Source organism: Halichoerus grypus, chromosome 7, assembly GCF_964656455.1.
Source record: "Halichoerus grypus chromosome 7, mHalGry1.hap1.1, whole genome shotgun sequence".
Lineage (NCBI taxonomy): Eukaryota > Metazoa > Chordata > Mammalia > Carnivora > Phocidae > Halichoerus > Halichoerus grypus.
The window spans coordinates 130,656,119-130,683,299 of NC_135718.1; the positions used below are offsets into that span (position 1 = coordinate 130,656,119).

Sequence of the window (27,181 nt, forward strand, 5' to 3'; positions counted from 1 at the left end):
GAATGGCCCCTGAGGGTCTTAGGACTGATTTCCTATGGAGGTAGGAAGGTCTTAGTCCTTCCTTGGGCAGCCTTGGCTGCTCGAAGAAATTAATACACTTGATTCTCCAGGAACACATGCTTCAGGGCATTGGAAGAGCAAGGAGGATAGGAGCAGGGAGCAAGTCGAGGAACTGTTCCGGGGAAACCTACCAGACGTGAAGAATCCAGTGTTCCACCAGGAATCAATTTAACACCGCACACAGAGGGTTCGCCCATGGAGTGCAGAAGGGGCAGACAACTTATTAACATTTAGTGACTGTTAACATACCCAGGTCAGATGTCATTACTAACAGCCCTGGCTCCGCCACAAGAGGGCATATGCCCTCCTACAAAGCAATGTGTGCAATGTCTGTTCTAAGAAATCAGAGGAAAAGGAAAGCTGGACAGATTATGGGACAATTTAAACAGATGCAAGAGATTTTTAACTAAAGAGTAGAGAAGGTTAGTCTCCACGCAGCTACTATGAATGATTTTTATTGAAGAGGAAAAAAAGGTTTCCACTAGAAAAGCTATTAACACGTCCTTCTATGTGATTATACTGCTCAGAAGGGACAGAGGTGGAGAGGCATCTAGTTGTAAGAGATAGCGAATGCAAACCCGGAAGCTGGAACTCTTCCCAGGAGCAGCAGCGGTGCCTACGGTTAGGCTTTCTGGGGGCCTAGTGGCAGGAAGACCAGGACGAGATCCATCTGGAGTACTGCCCATCGCGCTACCATGATGTTGCCCCTCTCCATGTGCCCCACTCACTCCTTTGGCAGTGGAAGCCCTCCCTCCTAGCCAGGCCACAATCAGACCACCAGATACTCCTTTAAAAAGCTAGCCTGGCTTCCTGAACGGGCCCAGCAGGTTCCTGGGCAGCCAGCCTTTCCGGAGGGAGGCTCTGAAGGACTCAAGGCCGGTACTGCTGTAGATCAGCCTCAGCCCACTGCCCAGGGCAATGATCACCAACACACCACCAGCTACTCCACTGGTAATCCCTATTCCCAAAGCTACAGCCACCTTCTTTTTCCACGGTGGGCCGTGAGGCTTAGAACCATTGTCCAGATTCACTTCCAGGCCCTTATCGACTAACTTCTGATGCTCAGTAAGGGACTGATGGAAATTCAGGTTCACCAAGTTAGGAGGAAGGACCCGCAGCCCAAAATAGAGCCTCTTGACAAGCCTCAAGTTTCTTAACAGCTGCACATCACACCGGTATGTCCCAGAGTCATACTCCTGAATAGACTCAAACCTCACGAAGTGCGAGCTGGCCCGGAAGGGTCTGAAGATTTCATCATCAGTTGAGATGATACCGCGAGCAAGTCGCCAGGTGAACCGGAAAGCTTCCCTCCCCACCTCCAGGATGTCTGAACTCAGGCAGCTCAGCTCGAATTCCTTCCCTATGAGAACGGTGAAATGGAGCATCCCACAGATCCAGTTGGTCAGACATTCCAAGCGCTGAGACGTACACTTCCTTCTCACGCCATCAGGGCCCACCTCGCAGACGGTCTCCTCCTTATAGCCAAGGCCACAGGTGACCGTGCAGCTGGTGGCATTGACAATAACCCTCCCCACGGCTTGCTGCAGTTTCTTCGGGATGGCCAGTGTTTTTGGTAAAGTCACCACCAAAGGCAGACCAAAGGCCAACACCAGGCTCCCGAGGAGGAAACCAGCGGCCGAGGTCCTCATGTCTCACCTCCGTCAGCCGGCACCCGAGGTTGTCCCAGCTGAATCCTCTATGGCGTCACTTCACTCCCTTGACACAAGCTCTCCTTCAGCGTCAAAACACAGGACGCACCCGTTGTCAATGAAACACTGCAACTCGATCAACACAAACCCAGTCCTTATGAACAGATGAGGCCACAGGCAGGGAAAAAGTCACCACGTTGCTGCTTTACTAGCTCTTGCTTGTCGGTGACCACCTCACCAGTCCCCATTCTGTCCACGCCCTTGTAATGAACTTAAATCCACCCTCTCGGGAAGACAAAGACGAAGAGATTTCAGCTTCTGAAGTCAATGTCCAAATTACTTCAAATGCATAGCAAAGCTATTCTTCCTCACCCCTGCCTCCCCTCTCTGAACTGTACGATCCAAATTAAAGGGCTTCGAAACCCCAGTTAAATCTGGCCAAGAAATCAAATACCAGGTCTAAAAAAATAAATAAATAAAAGAGGATTACCTTGCATTAAGTTATTATTGACTTCAAAGGCTCCTAAACCCTTCTGTAAAAAAGAATTAAGAACTATGGACTGGAAGCCAAGTGATCAATCCTTCCTGAATTTCTATTTCCTCCTTTGTAAATTAAGACCACCTGGCCTACTTCAGGAGGGTCACTTTGGGCAATAAATGATAAACTGTACATGAAAACACTTTGTAAAGTGTGAAACACTGTTCACAGGTAAGGAATTTTAAATAGAAATGAAAAATTCATGAAGACAAGGACCGAGCTGCCCTTTTAGAATCCAAATGTTTATCCGCAAGAGGGGCGATACCCAATACAGCCCCTCTCCCCATTCTAGACACTCTTCCCTCCCAAGGGCACTGAAGGTATTTTTGGGGGGGGGGGATACATAATCCTGCCCACCTCTCGGCCTACTCCCTTACCTCCACAGAACAGAGGAGCTCATCATTCACTTGGGTCAAGGTTGCTATGAAACAGCTATGACGTCAAAGACAGATTCTTAGTCCCAGAACAACAACAACAAAAAAAAATGAGTGGTAGACACTCAGATTTGACAATGATTAAAACCAAAGACTTAAATAGTCTTTGAGTTTGAAAGCAATTTAATCTAAGGGGAAAAAAAAAGTCAAATAAAGAGGAATTTAACAGTACTTACATTTTAAGAAAGATCCTTGGAAGGGAGGAATGCCCTCGAATGTGTTTTTGTAATATCCAGAATATCCCCCAGCACATGGCCTCTGCCGAGTACTTACACACACTTACGGAGTTAAAGAATCTGGAGAGAGATCATTCCTAGATGATCTTTGTGGTATAACACCAACTCTTTGCTTGATTCATTCATTTATAATCTTGTCCAGAACTCTGGACTCCCCGAGCACCCCCTACTCCTCCCAGGTCTGCATCTTTGCACAGAAAGATCTAACATCAGTAAACTGCATTTCCTGTCCTACAAATCAAAGGGGCTAGTGAGTTTCAGAAGCAGCGTCCACAAACCAACATCCACACCTATTCTTTAATAAACATCCGATTTTATTTACAAAGCATTAAAGCTTCAGCAAGAAGTAACCCAAGGCTAAGTCTCGTCTTGTACAAAACTATGGAACGTTAAAAAACGAAATGGCGGGATGGGGCGGATGGGGGGGAGGAATGACAAAAGAGAAGAGAATACGCATATATTGTACATATTGAGAAAAAAATCAAACTGGATAGAAGGTTTCAGGAGCTGAAAAAAATTCCCAAAGCATAAATAATTATTAGGAAGTGCTGCCAGACACCATCTGGCAGGGCTGAAGCCGATCTTCTCAGGAGCCAGTCGAGGAGGTGTCCGGACATGGCAGAAACATCCCAACACACAGGCAGAGGACACGGAGCTACTCTGCCCCTGTAAGGAGGGCAGAGACCTTCCGTATCACAGTTTGTGCAAGATCGAGATCGCGGTGCATGTCCACAGAGAAATGGAATGGAAACAATGTGTGCAAAACAAAAAACCCATCCAGTGAGCCACCTGCCAATCTCAACCACTGGTAGGATGTGAAATAAGAAATGAAATTCACAAAATGAGCATTTAAGGAAAAAAGCCGAAAAAAGCCATGGCGGCTAAAAATACAAGCATTTTGCAACTGACTCAGGGGGAGCTCTTACTTCAACTACTGAATATTTTGGTTCTAAAAGATGGAGCAGGAGAAAGAGGCTCTTCCTGATGTAAGTCTACTTTGATTGCTATCCTAAAATCCCAAAGGTAACCCACTCGTGTGGGGCTGCCCACAGGAGCACCCAGCTGTTGGCGGGACTCTCCCCGGAGGATGCCGCACCGATGACAGCCCAGGTCAGCTAAAAGCTCTCTGCAGAGAGTCCTCTCCACACCTGGGACTCTGGGTTCAGAGAATTCTCAGAGAATTTCAAACACCTCATGTACACGTCCATCCTATCTGCTACTCTGTATATAAAGAACAGCAAAAGCAAGAAGCAGGAAGTAAAAAAATTTTTTAAAAAGCTAAGCAACCTTTCACAGAAAGGAAGAGACTGAAAACATGTCGTACGGAGGAGCGGGGATACAAGAAGGGGAAAATGTCACAACAAAAGGGAAGGGACAGAGATCCACACGTGATAAAAAAAAATTTTTTTCCTTGATCTTTGATTTGAACTGTGTTGTTGCTGCTTTGATTGTGGACGGTTTGACTTTAGTCCTTGCATAGATTCCCCCACCCCAATAAAAAAGAAGCTCGTGGAGAGACCCCTTGGTTTGTTTCCCTCTCTGGACACCAGCACAGGTGAAGCAATATGAACTACTGATGATTCTTTGCTGCAGATAGATGAAACTCGCTATCTTCAAAAACCATGATTAATGAGAATGAACCACTACCGGAGGAAAACATGCAATGGAAGGAAAACAAAGAAAAACCTTGACCCTCTTACAGCCCAGCTTCTTGAGCAAAATGGGGTATGTTAAGAAGAGGGGGCCTTTCTTATCTTTCTTCCCTTTCTGAAAACTTGAAAGCTTTCGAGCACTTTCTTTTCTGCCCATCCTCTGTACACAATAGGGAAATATAGGAGGTATCTGGTGAGAGAGTTAAGTTTAAAAATGGAAGACAGAATATGCAACAGAAGTTTTTCTAGGATACCGGCAGCAAAACTTCAGATGAGAGTAAGTCACTCGAGGACATGCACGGAGGATGGAAGGCAAATAGGATAGGAAATGTCAGGTCAAAATGATCCTGGGCACAATAGTTAGATGAGCAAAACTGGTCTCTTTTCTCCAGCCACATAACTAAGCATTGAAGTCTGAATGAGTCAAAACTCCTGTTTGATGTCTTCACAAATGCTCATTCCTGAGAGCCTATTTGGACTTATGCTTGAAAGGGAAGGGCCGTGTACTCTTCTTCCATAATTCACTTCGTCATTCAAATATACGATTCACTCCTTCCACCTCCTGGGTTGGAGGGAGAGGCCTTTGTTTTAAATTAAAGTCAATCTCAAATGACTGACCACAGTGTCCAGAGGCCACATGATGGCAAAGTGGGGAAGAACGAAGAACTTCAAGCGTCTTCATAACAGTTCTGAGATTGCTCCCCCTGCTAAAGAGATGAGACACAAAAAAGACGTCTTTTAGCATCAACCTGGACCAGCAGCGTGCATGACCAGAAACACTGACCGATGCTGGATGATGCCTGACACGCCCACATGCGCTAAGAATTCCCCCTTTAAGTTAAAACCAACGCAACTCCCATTTACTCTTTACTGAAGCAACAAATAATCCAAATCCCAAACTCCCATCCTACTACTTCCCTTAGTACTACCCCAAAGGGGAAAAAAAGACAAAATGATCAGAGTTCTACACATTTTCTAAGCTGCTAACCATTCTCCAACATGTTGATAAATGCTTTATAATCCAAGGAGTGCAGTAAGTAGAGGAAAGGAAATTCTAGGGTGCTCCTTCTCTTCATCTTTCATATATTAGATTAATGAGTCACTAAATAATTAACAATGAGCAACAGACCCTTTTCCAAGCACCCCTGGGCCTTAACTGACATTCTCCTCACCTTAGAATCCCAATATGGTGAAATGTTAATGAAACCTACTGCCGGCATTTCTATGCGCCAACAACTGATCAGTAAATAAAATCCTCAATAGTAAAATCAAATGAACACTTCCCTGATTATTCCATAGAAGCTGTTCAACCTCTGAGGGACATCCTTAAATGGGCTGCTGTGAAATATTAACTAGGAAGCGTAAGAAGAGAACAAGGTGAAGAAAATCCTCCCAGATGTCACCGGAATTGGGGTGGGGGGTGGGGGAAATATGCCACTTGAAGGTATAAAATGGTTAAAAAATAATTGTCCCAGTTATGAAAGAAAAGTATCCACTTCTAAACTTTGCTTTTAACCTGATTTTTAAAGTAAAAGTTCAAGCACAGATGAAAACAGGCAATAAAAATATATTCCCATTTATCTGAGGACAGATGAGAAATTAGGAGATATAAACTCTTCTGGATGCTACATTGTTAAAAATCAAATTTAAACTTTATACATTTCAGTAAGAGAAAGTTTCTTTAGCACTTGCTTTTCAAAACATAACTTCTTGAATTGATTTTTTATTTTATTTTATTTATTTATTTTTTAGATTTTATTTATTTATTTGACAGAGAGATAGACAGCGAGAGAGGGAACACAAGCAGGGGGAGTGGGAGAGGGAGAAGCAGGCTTCCTGCTGAGCAGGGAGCCCGATGCGGGGCTCGATCCCAGGACCCTGAGATCATGACCTGAGCTGAAGGCAGATGCTTAACGACTGAGCCACACAGGCGCCCCATTGATCCTTGCGGTGGGGGAATCTACTCCACAGGGCGCAACACCATGCCTTTAACGCATTAAGGCCAATCTGAGTGTTCCCACAGGTACCCTGACCAATCTTCTCTTAGCCGTTTAAAAATGAACACACCACTAATGTTTTAAGCCTAAATCACGACAGGAAAAACTGGTTTGATCACAAATCAATAGTATTAATAATGAGCACTCAAGATGACTAATGAGGTACATTATACTGACTATCTGAGGTCAGTTAATGTTTCGGTATAGTTCTCATTCACATGGACAGACCAAAATAAGTAAATAAAGGCTTGTCAAGGCATCAGGTAACAAACCAAAACCACAGCCAGCAATACTACTATGAGTAGATAAAATACAGAGCAACAGCAACACAAGAGAAGAGCTCCAGGCTATTTAAAATTCTGCCCCGAGGATCCACAGTATTTTGCTGCAACATAAAAGAAATCGCCAGTAACATAAAATTAAGAAAAACTGGGCTCATGATGAGCTGTTACTGGTCCTCCCGACGGCAGCCAAAGCTAAGGTGGCCTAAGAAAACGCTGGATATGAACTCTCAAATATTACCTTAGTCCGCTAGTAAGATCACAAAGAATGAAAAAGAGTATCTACTAGCTATCTGATTTTAGTAGGAGTTCATGAATTAGTCTTTGAAAGACTGATCATTTAAAAAAAAAAAGAGAAGAGGTGGGGAAAAAACCCCCACTCCCTACCAAGCACTCCAAACAATCGGATCGAGGAGGTGGCTCAGAGGCCTGGGGTCGTGGCCGGCACCAGGAGGGCGGTGGCACAGCCACACGCAGGGAAATCCGCATGGCATCCACGCGCCCCCAGAAGTAGCACCTCTGCTCACTTGGGCCTTTGCCACCCCCAGTAGACCCAGGTATATACCAACCACTTCATGCCCACCTTTCCAAGAGCCCTTTAGACCATGTATGTGATGGGCCACAACTCTGTCACACTTGCTACTGATGACATTTACTGCCAAGAAGCCCTAATTCCTGGGCAATCCTTGAGCCCTCACAGGACAACAAGGACCCTGGTGGTTCTGCTCAATGTCAAGTTTCTGTTCTGAGGACTGTACTCTGGAGAGAATCTAATAAGGAAATTTAGGGGAATCACATAGATGGTGCTGATGCTGATCGGGCCTTTTCGAGAAGTCCCAAGCTCAGGGCTATCCTCACTAAGTAAGCTTCCACTGATGGGTCCTCATTCATCAGAGAAGGTGTGTCTTCATGGGTGTGGGTCCACTGGTGCTAGCTAAGACCAATGAGCTGTTTGATAGGGAAGAATTTTCTGTAGCCCCAGATTCCAGATGGCCAGATTATTTCTATAGCAGTCTAGGTGTCTTCCAATCTTCCTGCATAATCTCCTACAGCAACGTCCAAAAGACCGTAGCAGCTTTGTCAGGGCCGGTGAAGGCTCATGCAATAGCTCCTTCCATAACTGGTCAACTGCAGATTTTAACAAACAGTTGCCATTTATCTAGGCTGAGCAACAACACAGCCTGCACCTATAACTCCTTCAAACAATTTAGCTCTAGGGGCACCTGGGTGGCTCAGTCGTTAAGCGGCTGCCTTCAGCTCAGGTCGTGATCCTGGGGTCCTGGGATCGAGCCCCACATCAGGCTCCCTACTCCGCGGGAAGCCTGCTTCTCCCTCTCCCACTCCCCTTGCTTGTGTTCCCTCTCTCGCTGTGTCTTTCTCTGTCAAATAAATAAATAAAATCTTTAAAAAGAACAACAACAACAATTTAGCTCTGATGGAAAAGTAGGGCACTGGGGCAGAGGCGAGATCCACAAAGCCTTGAATCTGCAAATACAACCTCCAGACGGAACTGATTCTTGAAGACGCTTCAACCTCAGGCATTCTGGATCAAGTTTTGCTTCTTACTATCTCCCGGAAAATCTACAATGACCGCATACCGCTTTTCATGGAAAATCTGAGGTGTGGAAGGATACAGAACTCAACTGCCAAAGAGGTTTTTTCACCTCAGTGGCCTTTGCAGGGAGAACCAAATGAAAATCAGCAGCATGTGCCAGCCAACCTTTGCCTGCTCTGGACCCTGCAGGCCGACCACGGCCTTTGCCCCAAGAATCCCACACAAAAGATATGATAGGTTGTCCCAAAACTCAGACATCTGACGGGGTTATAAGACACCCAGTTTCACCGCCTGTGATGTGCAGCCTCCACAAAGCTCCAAACCACACTGCAGCTAGAGCACCACACAGGGTGCAGCCCTTCTGAGAAAGTCGTGGAAGCAAACCACAGTGCCCCCGCTTTGAGGTTTTTTTAAAGATCCTGCTCCTCAGCACTCTGGTTTAACCTGGCCACTGCAGTTTTGGAGATGTCCATTCAGGCAAAGGTCAAGGAACAGGGCCAGAGGAGCAAGGAGAAAATGGGAGGAAGGAAGTGTAGTTTACATGGGGAAGGATGCACTGCACACAGTCACGAGAAGCTGGTGGGATGTTTGCATCATCTACGCAGTTGCTCTGCGTGTGTGTCGTCAGAAAAGGTACCATCGCCCTGGCCTGTATGCAGAAGTCTCCTCCAGTCCCTGTGGAGGGTGAAGCTGTTAAAACAGCTGCCTCTCGCGCTCGCTTCGGCAGCACATATACTAAAACAGCTGCCTCTCTCTAAGGCTGATCAACCCAATAAAAATAATGCACAAAGTGAAAGTCCAGTTTACAGCACCTGCTCAGGATACAGGTTCTAGCCTTTACTGAGGTCAGAACCTCATTTAATCTTGTCAGCAAAGTGAGCAGGAATACACTTCTAATAGGTCCTAGATCCTGGTATGCACTCTTGCTAGGAGCTTTGAAACACTGACTTCTAATGCTGAAGTATCTATTTCACATACAGTTCAAAATTTCACTGCGAGCTCTTCAATATTTTGAGAATTTCAGGAAATAAAAATGGCTGAGTAAACTTCCCGACATTTGATTTTGACTCTCATTTAGACATTTTTGAAGTATAGCTGGGAAACACCACTGCTCTTACACTCTTGAGCTTAAAATCTAACAGCGGCTCATGGTGTCTCTGACAGAAACCCAAGTGGGGAAGGCCAGAGATACTTACTCACTGCTAGTGACCGCATCAATTATAATTAAAAGTTGAAATCACTGTATTAAAGAGAGGAAAATGTGAATTTTCAAAAACTTTTAAATGGTTTATATGCCATACACATACTGTTAAAAAGCGAATGATTAATTACTGGCAGGTTCTGAAGAAGCTAGGAGACTATGTCCTACAGTGTTTCAATCAATTCAGTATGTCTGGCCACATTTTATTTTAAGTAGGCCTCATGCCCAGGGCGGGGCCCAATGTAGGGCTTGAGCTCACGAACCTGAGATCAAGACCTGAGCTGAGATCAAGAGTCGGACACTTAACTGACTGAGCCACCTAGGCATCCCTCTGGCCACATTTTAAATCACCCTGAAGCATTTCAGCTTTTTAAGCCAGAGGAATCTACTGAAATTTAAACCGTGTTTTTCTGTAGTGGCACCAGCTTGTACAAAAAACAGGTTATAGAGGGATCATTTTTTTTTTACATATATCAATTACTGACCTGCAATCTTTGTTGGCAATGGCCATGTAACTCTTCTCAGCTATTCTAAAATATATAGAGAGCCTTAAGTGGACTGAACGTGGAGGTGCGAACTGGTATTCAGTGGAGCACCATAAATACTGCTGTTGAGGAAAACACGTTGGTGGCTCAAGTGTCATGTGTTGGCTGTGAACACCTAAAATCTAAATCCAGCGCATGTGAGGTGGAATTACTCTAAATGAGTAACTGAGTAGGCTTTAGCTTCCCAACCGAGGAGAATTCCCGTTCACACGATTAACTGCAGGTGTACCTCAAACAAGGAACTCAGTTTCACCGTCTAGTCATGTGTCCCATCAGCACACTGGGGGGGGTCACACCCTGAAGTTGAAAATTTTAAAGCAAGAGGGAAAAAACCTGAATACGACCACTGGTATTTTCCCAGTCCTATGTCTTGAGTCTACTGAGCTAGCCGCAGGAAATTCAGACCACTGTATTCACTAAAGTAGTGCTCATATACAGAACATTTTCCAAAAGCCCAAAATGTTTGAATACAAATGGACTCCATTTGATTACTGTTTTCCAAACAAGAGACCATCTAGCCTACATTCACAAGTACTTGATAGGAAATTCAAATTGTTCTCCGTCCCCCAATAAACTCCCTCCATCATATAAAAGTGGCAAAACTCAGGAAGTTTCAAAGGTGTAGGTGTTAAGAAGCTACACGGATACTGTAATTGCTGTCTTTTTGGTAATAATCTCCTATATGGAAAAACATTTCACCTTCTTCTTTAACATGATGGTATTACTGACAAGTTTTTTGTTATTGCTTCTGACTACGGAGACAGAAAACCACCACCTCTGGGATTTGAATAGTTTAAAGAAAGACAAAACACTACAGTCAGGTTGTATAAAGCAAACTTCTATTTCTGGTAATCTGTCTGGCTCTTTCATTTGAGGCAAAACAAAACAAAAAAATCTAGAAGCAAATACAGGCAAAGAAATGAATTAAACCAGGGGTTCTTACCCTTTTGGGGGGCCATGGATTCCTACAGGAATCTGATGAAAGCTATCGGCATATCTTCCCCACAAAAATATTCACATAGTATTTTGTATATAATATCAGGGGAATATAGATCCCCTGAGATCTACTGATGGACCCAAGGTTAAGAGCCACTGAATTAAGCCAAATCTGGTTTAGCCTACCCTTGGTGGCAGCCTAACACTGCGAAAATCCACCAGCGGGGAAAGGAGGGAAGGAAGGAAAGGGTGCTGCAGTTAAACGGAGTCAGGGGCTGTACAAAGCAAGGCCGCGAAGCAAGCCAGACAGCGCTCCCAGTGTGTCCTTACCTGCCAATGGCTGGCTGAGCTCCGCCTGCACTTTACCCTTCGCTGATCCTTCCAGAGGTAAACCTCTGTCCCCTTTGTAGAGTTTCGGTTTAAATGGAGAATCTTTCTCTTTACCTTTTGATCCTTTAGGCCGGCCTGCTTGCTTCTTCTTGGATTTGCCATCCCCCTTCACACCCAGTAGTGGATGGACTTCTGTAAAAGGACAGAGAGGCACAGGAAGGGATCCACACGCCGCCCATCCCAGCGCCCCAACCAGGCACAGGCCACACACCGTGACTACCCGGGAGCAAAGAGTGCCGCCCTCATGTCCCAGACCCCTTAATACCAGGAGAGAAGTGTGCATTTACTAATTATAAAACTATAAAAGAGTGGCTATTGCAGGAGAAATCGCTGCTTGGCCACGGGCATGCAAGGCCTCCACGGCTCATACAACAGCTCCAAACCAAAAAGGCAGCTGAGACACAGTGACAACGGAGCACACTGAGCCATACCAGGAACGCACACAAGCACACTGGCAGGGGAGGAGAGAAAGGGAGTGGGGCCTTGGATCCAGGCCACCCGGGGCGACAGTCCTGACTCCTCCACTCCCCGAGACCTTGGGCAAGCCGCCTGACCTCTCCAAGCCTAAATTTTCTCCTTTGTAAAGCAGAGAGAGTAAAACAACTTGCGGAGTTGATGTAAAACTCAGCAATGACACAGAAACACAACAACAGTGCCTGAAGCAAGCAGGCGCACCATCAGCAGCATCAGGGGACACAGAGCTGCATCATGAACCGACTGCGGTCAGCTAAAAGAGGGGGATGGTCAACAGTAAACACACACATACACCCCCCAACCTATCCCAAGAGGTGAGAATAAAGGCTGCCCAGTCAGACTGCAAAAGCAGGGAGGAAGAATGAAAAGATTATCCAGGTCTCACCAGTACTTTACCACCTAGTAAAACCACTCTACAGGAAAAAAAGAAGAATGGTATAATGAAACAAACTCTGAGCCAGAGGTCAGAAGACGGCACGTTGTCATTTAGGCAAGTACTAGAAGGCACAACTTCTCCACTTTAGAAGGGAAGTGAAAGCAGATGAAATCGTTACAAAGTCATAAGGAGTTATTAAAAAAAAAAAAGACTCATGGGAAATTTCCTCTGAGGTAAAATCACTCAAATGGGAAGTTACCAGACTGTGTCGGAGAGTAAGAAGTGATGTCTATCGGTAACAGGGAGAAGACGCAGCCCTTACCATCATTAGGTACTCCTTGAAGTTCTATATTGGTTGTTTTGGGTTTCTTCTTCGGTGGCTGGGACCCATCCGCTGAAGACTGCCTCTTCTTCTCTGAACTAGCCCCTTCATCCATCAGGGAGGTTTGGACAGCATCCGGTGGGGGGCCATAAGGATTTTCTTCCGGATCTTCTACCTCAGGGGCAATGGGTAAATATAATAGAGCCTTTGAATCTTCCAGCTCTTCATCACTATTTGGAACAGGATCAGGCAAGGGATTGGAAAAAAGAGGAGACAGTTGCTTAAACCATGAACCCTTCCTCTAGGGCAGAATCACCTACATTAACCATAAGCAACAGGTATGGATCTAGAACTTTAAGAAAGCCAAGATGATTAAGAGAAAATCAGACAATATGAATAACAAAATCAGTAGTAAAAACAAATGGTATAAATGAATTATCTCAGTTTTCCTTAAGATTTTCTATCAGGGGAAAAGGGAAGGGATTTCTTGTACACCAAAGGACTTATTACTTTGAACTAACACACGCAGGGCAGCCGGGGGAGGTGAGCGTACACCAGAGCCTGAGGAGGAGGGGGAGGAGCGCCCCGCGGCCTCGCCTGCAGAGGTGGCTCACCTGCTACAGAAGGCAGCAATTGGGTCCACGCTGGTGACATCCACTTCCTCATCCTCGGCAGCATCAGCCCCTGCAGGAGAGAAATGGCACAGGTGTAAGAAGAAGGAAAAACACAGCTTTTTACTTGCAGCCTAATGATTTCCATAAACTAAAATTCAGCAGAAACAAAGGAGGACAGCCAAACAGTTCGTTTTACTCAATAATTCAACAAGTAGGTGCTGAATCTCCACCCTATGCTGGGCACTGGGGATACAGTGATGACCAAGAAAGCCGCACACAGTTCTTCAGTAAAAACTTCACAGCCTAACCAGGGAGACAGGTATCAACAGATAATTTCCATTCAAAAAAAATTTTTTTAATTTATTTGAGAGCGAGAGAGAGAGAGAGCATGAAAGGGGGGAGGGTCCGAGGGAGAAGCAGACTACCCGCTGAGCAGGGAGCCCGATGCGGGACTCGATCCCAGGACTCCGGGATCAGGACCTCAGCTGAAGGCAGTCGCTCAACCAATTGAGCCACCCAGGTGCCCGATAATTTCCATTCAATTCAGTAAGTGTGATATGCTACGAATATGAGAAGGAGGAACAAGTTATCTGAGTTTGGAAAGGCTTCACACAACATAATCCAGCAACATCAATACAATACAGAACAGGCCGCCTCCCTGGTGATCCTCCTAAAACACGGGGGCATATATGTGATCTAATATCACACAAGTGAGGATCAGCACTTCCAAGCTGGAAGAACCAACCTCAGTCCCAATTCCCTGATTCCTGGCACCATCAAGTGGTCCAGCAGGCGATGACCTGTGTCATTAATTCCTTAGTGAGTAATTAACTTACAACCGGGTATACTAATAAGCATTCATACACACGAACCCCCATTAGATATAAAACCCTGTGTTAGACAACCATGGGGATTAAAAAATCAAATCTTTATTCTAAAGGAGCTTCCTATCTAGTTCAGAAAACAAGATAAGAATAACAATGAGGGGCGCCTGGCTGGGTCAGTCGGTAGAGTAGGCAACTCTTGATCTTGGGGCTGTGAGTTCAAGCCCCATGTTAGGCAAAAAATTTACTTAAAAAGCAAACAAACAATGAGCACTATCACAATCCTAATCAAAAATAACATCTGAATGCTTACCTTGGCCTAGGTGCTACACTGGGTCCCTTACATGAATTACTCCCCACAACCCTAAAAGGCAGGTTCTATTATTACCACTATTTTACAGATGAGGAAATTCAGGTTTAAAGAATAATAAGGGGCGCCTGGGTGGCTCAGTCGTTATGCGTCTGCCTTCAGCTCAGGTCACGATTCCAGAGTCCTGGGATCGAGCCCCGCATCAGGCTCTCTGCTCGGCAAGAAGCCTGCTTCTCCCTCTCCCACTCCCCCTGCTTGTGTGCCCTCTCTCGCTGTGTCTCTTCTCTGTCAAATAAATAAATAAAATCTTTTAAAAAAATAAAAAATAAAAAAATAAAGAGTAATAAGCATTTTACCCCAGGCAGTTGGACTCCAGAGCTCATGCTGTTTACCTTTATCTTCCTGCCATGGGGGTGACAATACCTAATACAGACTGAGCACCCAGCATGTGCAGGTGATCAGGTGATCATCAACAATTCATCAGGAAACACAGTGACATAATAAGAGAGCTGTTAAACCCTAGTAAAAATGCTCAGAGGCCCTCAGTTGGTGCGCTCCACACAGAGACTCTCAGAACACCGTCAAAACTGTGTAAGCGTAAAGAAAAAGAGACTGCAGTCGAGAAATATTACCTGTCTGCTCAGGCTCACTCTTATCTTCATCTTCAATATCAAACTCTGATTCCCTTTCCTCATATTCTACATTTTCATCCAACTCCTTGAAGTCTGGGGCAAATGCACTCCAATTTTCCTATGCCGCAAACAAAATACACTACTTAACCGTATGAGAAAGCAATGGTCTGTAAGCTCGACATTACTGATAGAAATGAAAGATCGGAGCACATACAAGACTTAGAACTCTGAGAACAAATCTGGCAGATAACAAAAATAAGGTACCTATAGGTTTTACTGTCTTAAGGTATTTAGATCTTAAACGTTCCAAGTTATTAAACTACAGTTCTCTCATGAGAACTGCCATCTTTAATCTTTTAAAGATATAATTATCAGGTAAAACACTGCATTTTCTTAGGAGTACACGGATTACAAACATGATTAAAGTTGTTCAAAATAAAACCAAGATATAAAACAGAAACTAACTGAGCTGAAAATAAGGAAAGCAAAAGAAAACTCTCAGGTAACAGAAAAATATAACAGAAAGTACACCAGACTTTCTCCCTGAAGACAGAGGTAGTAAATCAGCTTTGGACCCAGACCTTCCCATCAAAATAAAGCAAAACTGAATCAATTTTAATTAGGTTACAAGAATCACATGCAAAAGAAATTAAATAGGTCATTTTTTGCTTACTACCTGTAAGGTTCTCTGATATAAAGAAAGGATATCTAGCTTCAAAGCAATTAAACCAGAAAAAATACTTACTACTTGATTTTGTGCCCAGATAGATACCACTCCACTTGAAATGGATGCTATGATGGGTCGAACAGGGTGCCACTAAATTTAAGGAAGGAAAGAAAAATCAGCTCTAAGAATGGATCCAAGATTATCTGTTTCACATCAGTAACAAGAGCAACCTCTCATTCTACTCACAGCTACATCCAAGAGGAGTTCTCCTCTCGTCCCATGGAGAATCTTCACCAGGTTGCCAATGCTTTTCTCCCAGATGTACAAGGCATGCTGCCGGGCTGAACCAGCCACTATGTATTCTCCATCCCCAGAGAAACAACATTTCTTCCACGGGGTCCTGAAGGACAAAGAAAGTACCCAAGGAGAACCAGAACCTGAGCTCAGGTCATGTATTGCCCCATATTCTTCTAGGTGGTGATACACACCTATTTACCAAGTCCTGTAACTTCTGCATGGGTTCAGGCTCTCCATCTCTTCCACAAGTTAAGATTTCTCTACCATCATAAACTCGGATTATCCGATCTGCTGTGTTAATTAAAAAGCAACTAGAGAAAGGATAAAAATATCAACACAAGAGGTCAGAAATCTGTTTCTGTTAACATTTTCTATTAATATCTGTTACTCAGAACAGTACCATAGAACTACTACTCCACATAAGCTAGAACACTTATGTACTTACTTGTCACCTTTCAAAGCAAAATAGAATTTGAAGTGAAGATATGTTGTATACTTTGTGTATCCCTGAACCCTATATGCACAAACTGATCTTCAGTATTTATTTTTAATCTTTAGTATTTGATTGAAATCCATGACCTCTAAACTGAAACCAGCTTGCTGAATTCACAAACTTATACTTAGACGTACAATGCATACTTCATTTCTCTGGCCTATCTTATACATAACATATTCTTCCTAATGAGTTAATAAACTATGTCATTTTAAAATGTTCTTTTACTGTAATGACATTGGAAATCTGTCTAAAATGTAAGTTATTTCACTACCTTCCTACAGATTTCACTAAGCTTTCTTGAATTCTAAAGAATTTTGAACATGAATGTCCTCTAAGTACACATGCATGCTCCTATACAAGACAGAAGGACTGTCACCTCTCATCCTGACACCAACAATCTAATTCTTCTTGTTTCTGTTGACATATCTACTTCTAGTTGGGTAACCACACTTATCAGAAAAACATCTGAAAGTAAAAGGATAAATAGTTTTATGTAAATAGAGTGTATGTCCAATTACTATGTGAGTTCTGTGACATGACTTTGGATTATAAAAACAGGTGATCTTTACCCAGAGCGTACTATGTGGCAGGCATTTTAGTTCTAAGCATATACCACCCCGATATCTTTTCTGCCTGATCATCTCCAGAAAAAAGAGGATGTGATTACTGGTTCAATGCAATAAATTTTATGAACGTAAGAACCAGATACTGACAGTTTCTAGTTATTTTTTAAGTAAACTTTCTTAAAGATTTAATATACACAAAAACTGTGAATCTCAATGTATTTTTGCATTCTACTCACTTTTAAAACTGTCCCTAAAAAGACAAGGTCTCACCTCCCCTTCCGGGCAAACTCTATGGACTTAATAGCTGTGGTATTGCTTGTTCCAGTTGTTACTCTGAAGGAAGCAACAAGATCCTGAGAATCTGTTTTTAGGACCAAAATCTAAAGTTCAAAGGAAAAAAAAAAAAAAAAACCATTAAGTATTCTGATAACCTACAGTAATTAGAACTGGCTTCCATTTCTAAAACTGGGCAAAGACTAGGTAAAAATATAAACATCTCGGGGCGCCTGGGTGGCTCAGTCTGTTGAGCATCTGCCTTCGGCTTAGGTCATGATCCCAGAGTCCTGGGATTGAGTCCCGCATCGGGCTCCCTGCTCCGAGCGGGCTCCCTGCTCCATGGGGAGCCTGCTTCTCCCTCTCCCTCTGCCCCTCCACCCGCTTGTGCTCGCTCTCTTTCTCTCAGATAGATAGATAGATAGATAGATAAATAAAATCTTTAAAAAATATATAACGTCTCATGTATTCAACCTGATTGACTGATACTGCCTTTTAATTCTTCAAATAAAGAACCATGTCTTAATCTATTCTCAAAATACAATGTTTAGTGTTATTCACAATAGTCAAAAGGTGGAAGCAACCCAAGGATACGTCAACAGATGAAGGGATAAACACAAGGGGGAATGTACTCCAGTGGGACAGTACTCAGCCAGGAAAAGGAGGGAAATTCGGGCACATGCTGGGCATGAAGGAATCTTCAGGACATCAGGCTGAGTGAAATAAGCCAGTCACAAGAAGACAAATGCCATATGAGTCCACTTACATGAGGTACCTAGGGTAGCCAAATTCACAGATATAGAAAGTAGAGTGATGGTTGCCAGGGGCCGGGGAGGGAACAAGGACTAGGAGGTTCCTGCTTAACAAGTACAGAGTTTCAGTTTTATAAGATGAAAAAAGCTTTGGAGATACATGGTGGTGATGGGTACACAATAATGTGAATGTACTTAATAGCACAAAACTGTACACTTAAGAATGGTTAAGATGGTAAATGTTATATTTTATGTTATGTGTATTTTACCACCATTTCCAAAAATGGCCACTTTCTAAGGTAGCCATGAAATTATACTAGCCTATACACCCCAATCACCAAAAAAAAAAATCAAGTTGCCTAATGGAACTACAAACTCTAACCTTTATTAAAGAGGCGCTGGGTAGCTCAGTCAGTTGAGCATCAGACTCTTGGTTTCGGCTCAGTTTGTGATCTCAGGGTCACGAGATCAAGTGGCAGGGAATCTGCTTCTCTCCCCCCCCAACTCCCTCTGCCCCTCCCCTCCACTCGCACACATGCATGCGCGCACTCTCTCTCTCTAAAATAAATAAATCTTTAAAAAAAAAAAAAAAAAGTAAAACAGGACCTTAAAAGCCCAGCTAACTTCTTACTCCACAAAACTGCAGGTTAAGTGGGCTTAAATTATATAATATTTACAGAACTAGGTATTAAGACATTTTTATCAAATGTATTCCATTTTATACTATGACTTTTAAACTTTATAAATGAGGGGCGCCTGGGTGGCTCAGGTGTTAAGCATCTGCCTTCGGCTCAGGTCATGATCCCGGGGTCCTGGGATCAAGCCCCACATCCGGCTCCCGGCTCCCTGCTCCGTGGGAAGCCTGCTTCTCCCTCCCCCACTCCCCCTGCTTGTGTTCCCTCTGTCGCTGTGTCTCTCTGTCAAATAAATAAATAAAATCTTTAAAAAAAAAAAAGAAATATCATGAAGGCATGACAGAAAAATAGGCCACATTTGCCACAGGCACGAGACATGCTTAGTCCAGGGATAAAAGATATTTCAAAGGAAGCAGAACAAGTAAACATGAAATAAGCCAATGCACAGGATGACTGATGCTTATTTCACTAGCTTCCAGGCTTACCTTGCCTTTTGCATTTCCTGTATAGATATATTCCCCTCGCCTATCAAAAGATGCAACCACGTTCAAATCGGAGTCATCGTCTACCGGCAGAACAACATGCTTGGAATCTGAAAGGGTCAACATGACAGGAGCAGATTTCATGGGACACACGAGAACCTTGTTCCTGTTTAAAAATATGAACAGTACATTGGCTGTTGCTTTGGTATCAGAAGGCTGATCTCCTGCCCTCTTCCCTGATTCCTGTCACTACCTCCATCAGCTCTCCCAGCTCAAGCAAATTTAAAATAGTGAAAAAGCCTGAAGTCTAAATGTCTAACAATAGGGAAACAACTGAATATAAGCTATGGGATCCTGGTTTGACAAAATAAAATGTAGTCATTAAAAATAAATACGAAGAAGTAGCAAACTAGTAGAAGAAATATGTATGCAATAAAAAGGCAAAATGCTAACTAAAACTATGTAAAAATACGGAATTTAATACACATCTCATATGCATATAACTTGCTTTGTGGGCTATAAAGCACTAGATAACAAGCATTACACTTAAAGAACTTGACTAATAAAGAACCAAGAGAAATGAAGACAGTTATGTCTGGGTAATGGAATGGTGGGTAACTCTTTCTTAAATGTAGTTTTAAATGTAGTTTCATTTTTTTTTAAATGTGGTTTTAATACTCGAACTACTTCCCTCTAAAGAAATTCAAATAACCGGCGGGGCGGGGGGGGAAGGTGTTGGTGTGGAAAGCTCCAGGTCAAGGACCAGTTGTTATTCTTCTTCCTACCTCTGCCCACTTCCAAAGTCTGAATACTGCCCAGTTTTTAATTATATGATACAATAACACTCTCCTTAAAATCTGTTCAGTAGAGACAACCTAGACAGAAACATTATTTTATGTAGAAGATTTGAAGAGATGTGTGCTTTTGCCTCCCACAACCTTAAACTGCAATTGTCATGAGCCTGGAGCTAGTCCACAGAGAATGAGACCCTGCCCCAGGAAAGAACAGCACAGATTAAACATACTGATCTCGTGGATGGTACTGGACTTTTAGGATGGGTGAAGGGAACCGAAACCTCTGGTCGCAGTCGCCTGAAAGAACATCCCACTGTGACACTATGTTATCAGTGGAAGCACTCACGAGCTTATGACCATCTCGACTCCAGCTGGAAAAAAAAAAGGTGGGTAATTTAGCACATATTCTAAGTTAAAGTAATTTAGCACAAATTCTAAGTACATTGTACCACTCTTAAGGATAAAAATGTCTGAGTCACACATCTGCCTAGCTGCAGGAGTCAACAGTATTCCTTTTTTTATATATATATATATACTCAAATCCACAAACTTTCCCAACTAAACAATGAATAAGAATATTTCATGACATTTCTGTAGGTAGTAACAAAAGCTCGTAGTAGTTCAAGATAACAGTAACAAGTGGCTCCAGGAAATAAGACTCAAACGTTTAAAAGAGTCTATCATCAGCTTGCCCTTAAATGTTGATGTAACAAGTATTTAGGGAGTGGGAGGTGAGGGAGTATCTGAGCTTTCTGAGGTTGTCCCAGAAATAGCACCATCACAGTGTAAGCAAAACAATAAAAATAAGTATCTGTTATTTAAAATAACTAAGAAAGGAATTAATTCCTCCTGCTAAGTATAGCTAAACACCCTGGACATTACACATAAAACACAAAGACGCTGGCGGGCGCCTCCGTGGCTCAGTCGGTTAAGCGCCTGCATTCGGCTCCGTTCACGATCCCAGGGTCCTGGGACTGAGCCCCGCGTCGGGCTCCCTGCTCAGTGGGGAGTCTGCTTCTCCCTCTCCCTCTGCCTCTGCTGCTGTTCCTGCTTGTGCTCTCTCAACCTCTCTCAAATAAATAAATAAAATCTTTATTATAAAAAAAAAAAGACTCTGAAGGGCAGAGCAAAGACTGATTGGCTAGAGACTACAGGATATGAGGAATGACACAATACAAAGTTCCTTGGATTTTCTTTTTTGCCTTATACATCCCAGACTGAGTGATGGAGAAGCCAACAGCCCAGTAACACCAACGGGCTCACTCACACAAATAAAGCCTCAAGAAGAGCCTGCTTTCACTAGCCAAAGGACCAGGACTGGACAGCACAGAGAGACAGAAAACTTTTAGGCAATAATGACTCTTCCAGCAACCACCGTGAAAAAAACTGCAGCCCCACCTCCATCCCAGTCAACAAAATCTAAATAGAATCTAGACCTCCACCCTTGCCTAGTTACAGCCTAGTTACCCTTCTCCACTCACTGCACTGGTGTCAGAGAAAGCTCAGGGGGCAGCCAGATTTCCATAGCCATCAGCCTGTAATAAGGACTCCCACTGAGTGTTAGTGGAGGCCACATGGAGAACAGGAACAAGGTACTCCTATCCTTCCCCACCAGCATGGTATCAGACCAGGAGGCCAGGGGGGAGCCTGAACTTCCCACCGCACCTAGCATAATGATGCCAAGTAAGAAGCTTGGACTTCTAACCCATCTGGCAATTAACAAGATAGTGCCCTCTCTTCTCTCCTCTCAAAGGAGGCCAGTTAAAACATAAGATTTACATAAGCCCTACAGTCTTAGGATACCCAAAAAGCCCAAGTTTCAATTGAAAATGACTATCAATCCAAGAACAAAAAAATCTCAACTTGAATGAGAAAAGATAATCAACAGATACTAACGGTGAGATAACATAGATGTTAGAATTATCTGACAAGGATTTTAATGCAGTCATCATAAATATGTTTCAATAAGCAATTATGAACATGCTTGAAATAAATGAAAAAAAAAAAAAAAAAAACAGAAAGTCTCAGCAAAGAAATAAAAGATGGAGAGAAGACCTGAATTTTAGAAATGAAACACACAACTAAAATAAGAAACCCAACAGATGGGTTCAGGAGCCAATGGAGAAAAAAGAGGAAAGAATCAGTGAACTGGAAAACAGAATAATAGTTATCCAATCTGAATAAGAGAAAAAACAGACTAAAAAAAATGAACAGAACCTCAGGGACTTGTGGGACTATAATAAAAGATCTAAGATCCACATCATCAGAGTCCTAGAAGAGAAGGAAGAATAGGGCTTCAAAGTATTGAAGGAATAATGGCTGAAATTTCCCCAAACTCGGCAAAAGATATGAAACCTACAGATTCAAGAAGCTGAGCAAACGTCAAACAGGGTGAGCTCAAAGAAATCCACTTCCAAGATACAGAGACAAACCTCTGAAACCTAAAGACAAAGAAAAAAAAATCCTTAAAGCAGCAAGAGAGGAAGGACATCTTACCTATGGAAACAAACAATACAAACAGGCAAACACACAAAAAACTCATGTGACAGCAGATTTCTCACCAGAAAGCATGGAAGGAAGTGGCACACTGAAGTGCTGAGAGAAAAAGAGCTGCCAACCCAAATTCTATTATCAGCAAAAATATCCTTCAGGAACAAAAAGGTAAATCAAGATATTTGGCCAGAAGATCTACCCTAAAAGGATGATTCAAAGAAGTTCTCTAAATGGAAAGGAAATGATAAAAGAAGGAATCTTAGAACATGAGGGAAAAAGAACAATGAAAAAGAATAAAAATATAGGTAAATAAGATCAATTTTTTTCCCTCTAGTTTTGACATTTGAACCAAAGATTGTAACACTGTCTTATGTGGGTCTCAATGTATATAGAAGAAATATTTAAGACAATTATATACAAAGAAGGGTAAATGGAAGTACGGTTTCTACACTTCACTTGAACTGGTAAAATGTCAACACCAGTGGACTGTAGTAAGTTAGGTGTACACAATGTAATACCTAGTAACCACCGAAAAGTTATACCAATACCCTCAAAAATACTATACAGTTCTCTCTTATCCATGGGGGATACTAAGACCCCCCCCAGTGGATGCCTGAAGCCACCAATAGTATCGAATGCCATGTAGACTGTTTTCCCGTACATAACATACCTATGAGAAAGTTTCATTTATAAGTTAGGCACAGTAAAAGATTAACAACGACCAATAACAAAACAGAACAATTAACAATATACTGTAATTAAAGTTGTCTGAACGCGGTCTCTCTCAAATTCTCTTACTATACTCACTCTTGTGATGGTGTGAAATGACCAAGTGCCTAAGTGAGGACCGGAAACACAGGGAGGGAGGGACACAGGCATCGTGATGCAGCCTGAGGCCACTACCACCCTTCTGACATGTCAGAATCATCTGCTCCTAACTGTGGTTGACCACAGGTAACTGAAACCGCAAAAAGGAAAACCACAGGTAAGGGGGACTACTGCAGATGAAGTGGAATTCTAAAAAATGTTCAAGAAACCCAGAGGAAGGCAGGGGAAAAAATGAAAAACAGAAGGGACAAAAATAAATAAATAAAATTTAAAACATAAAAAAAAAGAAACAGAAGGGACAGAGAAACCCAAAACCAGTATTTACCCAAATTTTACAATAAAAAGGAGTTGCTACTGAGGAACTTGGCTGGCTGTATACCTCCGTGGTTAAGAACATAGGCTCAAGAGTCAGACTTATGCTGAAGCCTGGACATTACCACCTTTTAGATGTGTGATCTTGGGCAAGTTATATATCCTTCTGAGCTTCAATTTCCTCTCCTATAACATGGGCTCAATAATATTACCTAACCAGCAGAAGACTGTTGACAGAATTAAGATCAGTATATATAAAATTCCTATCCCAATGCCTGGCACATAGCAAGTGCTCAAAAAACATTAATTATTTGTATCAGAGACAAGATGAATGTATTCCCAGACTTGGGACTCAAGGGGCAGAGGAAGGCAGGGGTAAAATAAGGAAGTGAATATAAAGGGATCAAGTTCAAGTCTGCATACGAAAGGACTCTTGTGTCTCTCTCCCACCAGCTCTAGAACACTTGCAGTCATGCTTACCCCTCAGAAAGGCAAGTAGAAGATTCTTCTAGAGAATGCGAACCTAAAAAAAAAGAGGCCTGAAGATGCCCTTCTGTTAGGATTCACAAAAAAAAGCCAGTGACCCACCCCATTTCAGTGAATGATAGGAGGGTAAGAGGGTGAGCTAAAACTTGCATACGGTGTTAACAATATGTCCATGGATAATTTTTGAAATTAACAAACCAAGAAAAAGTAACATACACATGTTATTTAGAAATATGGAGATAAATATCAGAAGAAACAGACAAAAAAATGAAAGCAGAGAGGGGACCAGACCATAATGGAGTGGGGCGAAACAAGGGACAGCTTTCGTTGCTGTTCTTGTAAGCCTTACAGCGCAATCTGACTACAGAACAGAATGTTAGCTATCATTCCATTTTTTTCTTTAAGCCCTTTTGTACTATAATATCCTTTTCTCTTTTCCCCACAATAAGCTTGTATTTCTGTTAAAATAGAAGGGACTCTAATTTTGAAAACGAAATTATTAACAAGTGAAAAGTAAAAGGGGCTCTCCCACTAAAAAACATAATATTAATATATCCAACAATTCCAAACTCCATAAGCAGGCACAAAATTAGAAGCTCAGGGAAAAAAACAAACACAAAAACCAGAAACTGGGATTATAGCAGTAAAACAGCAAACAAGGTTCATAAATCACAGCACTTACCATCTCACAGGGAAGATACTCATAAGACAAATATTTGCAATAAAATAACAGGAGACACACAGCCATGATCTCAAACTTACATTTCCCCCCTCAATTTTACATTCGTATCTTCATGCAAACCAGAAGTCTAAGGACCATCCTAACTTCTGCACTTCACTCAGACTCCCCATCTGACTAATGACCAGGACTCTTACTTCTGCCCTCTCCCCTCTCCCCACCGCTCAGCCCCAGTCCTGCTGCCACTGTGCTCATCATCTCTAGCCAAGATCTCTGCATTTCCCTGATCTTCATTCGCTCTTCTTCAATCTCTTTAACATATGCTGTCCTAGAGATTTTTTTAAAAATAAAAAGCTCATCATATCACTTTCTTTCCTACAATGTCTTAATGGCTTCACAGTTACCTACAAGATGAAGTTCAAATTCATACTATGGTAACACAGCATCCTCCATGAGGATCTCAGTTTACTGGCTCTTGCCATTATCACATCTGCCACACCACAATCCAGCTATCTTGAACTACCTGCGGTTCCCCATCTTATCGTGCTTGTTTGAAGCTGATGGACCTTTGCCTGGGCAGCGTCCTTTGCGGGGAATACAACTGGCAAACACCTATATCTCACAAGTTTGAGGTTAGAAACTATCTTGCCTAGGAAGCCTTTCCTGACCACTGTTCTCCTCCAGTACATGGATCATCTCTTCCTTTGCACCTTCACCTCCACTAAATCTCAAACACAGTTCTTGTTTTTTTTGTTTTTTTTTTAAAGATTTTATTTATTTATTTGACACAGAGAGAGACAGCGAGAGAGGGAACACAAGCAGGGGGAATGGGAGAGGGAGAAGCAGGCTTCCCACCGAGGAGGGAGCCCGATGCAGGGCTTGATCCCAGGATCCTGGGATCATGACCTGAGCTGAAGGCAGACGCTTAACGACTGAGCCACCCAGGCGCCCCTCAAACACAGTTCTTATATAGGAACCATAAAGCTTCAGTACCTGCACCTGCTACATAATTCATGCTCAACGTTGCTGAATGAATGTATAAGTGAAAAAGTTTATGCACAAAGACATTTACTAAACATGTAGCAGAGAAACTAGCAAAAAACTGTTAAATAAATTATAATTTATCCATGAGAAGACATATAGCCATAAAAAAGGTTTTTAGAGGTATGCAAGTAGGAAACTGTCCGGTGTTAGGGAGAAAAAAAGCAAAATATAAAACAGAACATAGCACGATTACAAATTCTGCCTTTTTTTTTTTTTAAAGATTTTATTTATTTATTTGACAGAGAGAGACACAGCAAGAGAAGGAACACAAGCAGGGGGAGTGGGAGAGGGAGAAGCAGGCTTTCCGCTGAGCAGAGAGCCCGATGAGGGGCTCAATCCCAAGACCCTGGGATCATGACCTGAGCCGAAGGCAGACGCTTAACGACTGAGCCACCCAGGCACCCCCAAATTCTTCTCTTTAAAAACTATATACAGAAACATACTAAAATCTTTACAGCAGGAATACTTGGGTGGTGGGACTATGGGAGATACTAGTAATTCTTTTTGCTTTGCTATATTTTCCATAAGGTTCTAAATGATTATGCATTATTTTATAATAAAAACAAATGCATTATTTTTAACAGGTGGGAGTGGCTGGTACTCTCATTTTGCATATTACAGACAAGTTTTGGCCAAAGCTGGTTCATTAGCAGCCAAACCTAGATTGGGATTCAGGCCTCCTCCCAATCTAGTGCTTTACAATATAGCTGCCATTTCCATTTACACAAAAGGAAATAAGCTTCATAAATCTAGATCTGATTACGGGGCGCCTGGGTGGTTCAGTCAGTTGGGACGTCTTACTCTTGATTTTGGCTCAGGTCCTGATCTCAGGGTTGTGAGATTGAGCCGCACATGGGACTCATGCTCAGTGTGGAGTCTGCTTGTTCCTCTCCCTCCCCCTCTGTTCTTCCCCCAGCTCGCTTGTGCGCACTTGCTTGCTCTCTCTCTAAAAATATAAAATAAAATAAAATCTTAAAAAAAAAAATCTAGATCTGATTAGGTGCTTTTTTTGGCCCCAAGTTCATTTAGAAGAGCTGCCCTAAAATAAAACTTTCCAAAGCAAACACAGTAGTCCCAGAGAGTAAGAAAGAAATCAATGGGAATTTATATTACACTAGATTTTAGCTCAATCTATTTGACAGAAAGCCTTAACTATAATTTAGTGAAGGAAAAGACATGCCTGCGATCACTAAAACTGCTGGAATTCAAGAACCTGGACAAAGCTGAAGTAGAGGACTTCCAAGTTTCTCTCCTCATCAAGACTTTCCATTCTAAATGAAAGGTCAATATCACAAATACTACTACAGCTGCAAACCTTTGTAAATATCTCATTTCAGTACTGAAATATTCT

General features: G+C 42.6%; 2 protein-coding genes across 4 annotated transcripts in view; both read right to left on the reverse strand.

Annotated features, from left to right (window-relative positions):
- Positions 1–507: 507 nt before the first annotated feature.
- TMEM81 (transmembrane protein 81) lies at positions 508–3,087 on the reverse strand. Its single transcript, XM_078078298.1, has one exon. It carries the CDS (start codon positions 1,707–1,709, stop codon positions 858–860), a length of 852 nt encoding a protein of 283 aa, XP_077934424.1. The 5' UTR covers positions 1,710–3,087; the 3' UTR covers positions 508–857.
- Positions 3,088–3,210: 123 nt separating this feature from the next.
- RBBP5 (RB binding protein 5, histone lysine methyltransferase complex subunit) overlaps positions 3,211–27,181 on the reverse strand; it is a 37,925-nt gene continuing 13,954 nt past the window's right edge. For 2 of the 3 annotated variants that reach the window (XM_036123868.2, XM_036123870.2), the window contains 11 exons: positions 20,219–20,359; positions 19,198–19,360; positions 17,323–17,432; positions 16,182–16,301; positions 15,940–16,093; positions 15,772–15,843; positions 15,027–15,144; positions 13,261–13,330; positions 12,647–12,876; positions 11,415–11,606; positions 3,211–5,276 (listed from right to left, as the gene is read on the reverse strand). In XM_036123868.2, coding sequence (XP_035979761.1) covers positions 5,248–5,276; positions 11,415–11,606; positions 12,647–12,876; positions 13,261–13,330; positions 15,027–15,144; positions 15,772–15,843; positions 15,940–16,093; positions 16,182–16,301; positions 17,323–17,432; positions 19,198–19,360; positions 20,219–20,359 — 1,399 coding nt within the window. In that variant the 3' untranslated portion in view covers positions 3,211–5,247. The remainder of the gene's footprint in view (positions 5,277–11,414; positions 11,607–12,646; positions 12,877–13,260; positions 13,331–15,026; positions 15,145–15,771; positions 15,844–15,939; positions 16,094–16,181; positions 16,302–17,322; positions 17,433–19,197; positions 19,361–20,218; positions 20,360–27,181) is intronic. The other variant, XM_036123869.2, reaches the window with a different exon arrangement.

What these genes read in the sequence shown, in the direction of transcription:
- TMEM81 (XM_078078298.1), bottom strand. Translation starts at nt 1,709, where the DNA reads ATGAGGACCTCGGCCGCTGGTTTCCTCCTCGGGAGCCTGGTGTTGGCC.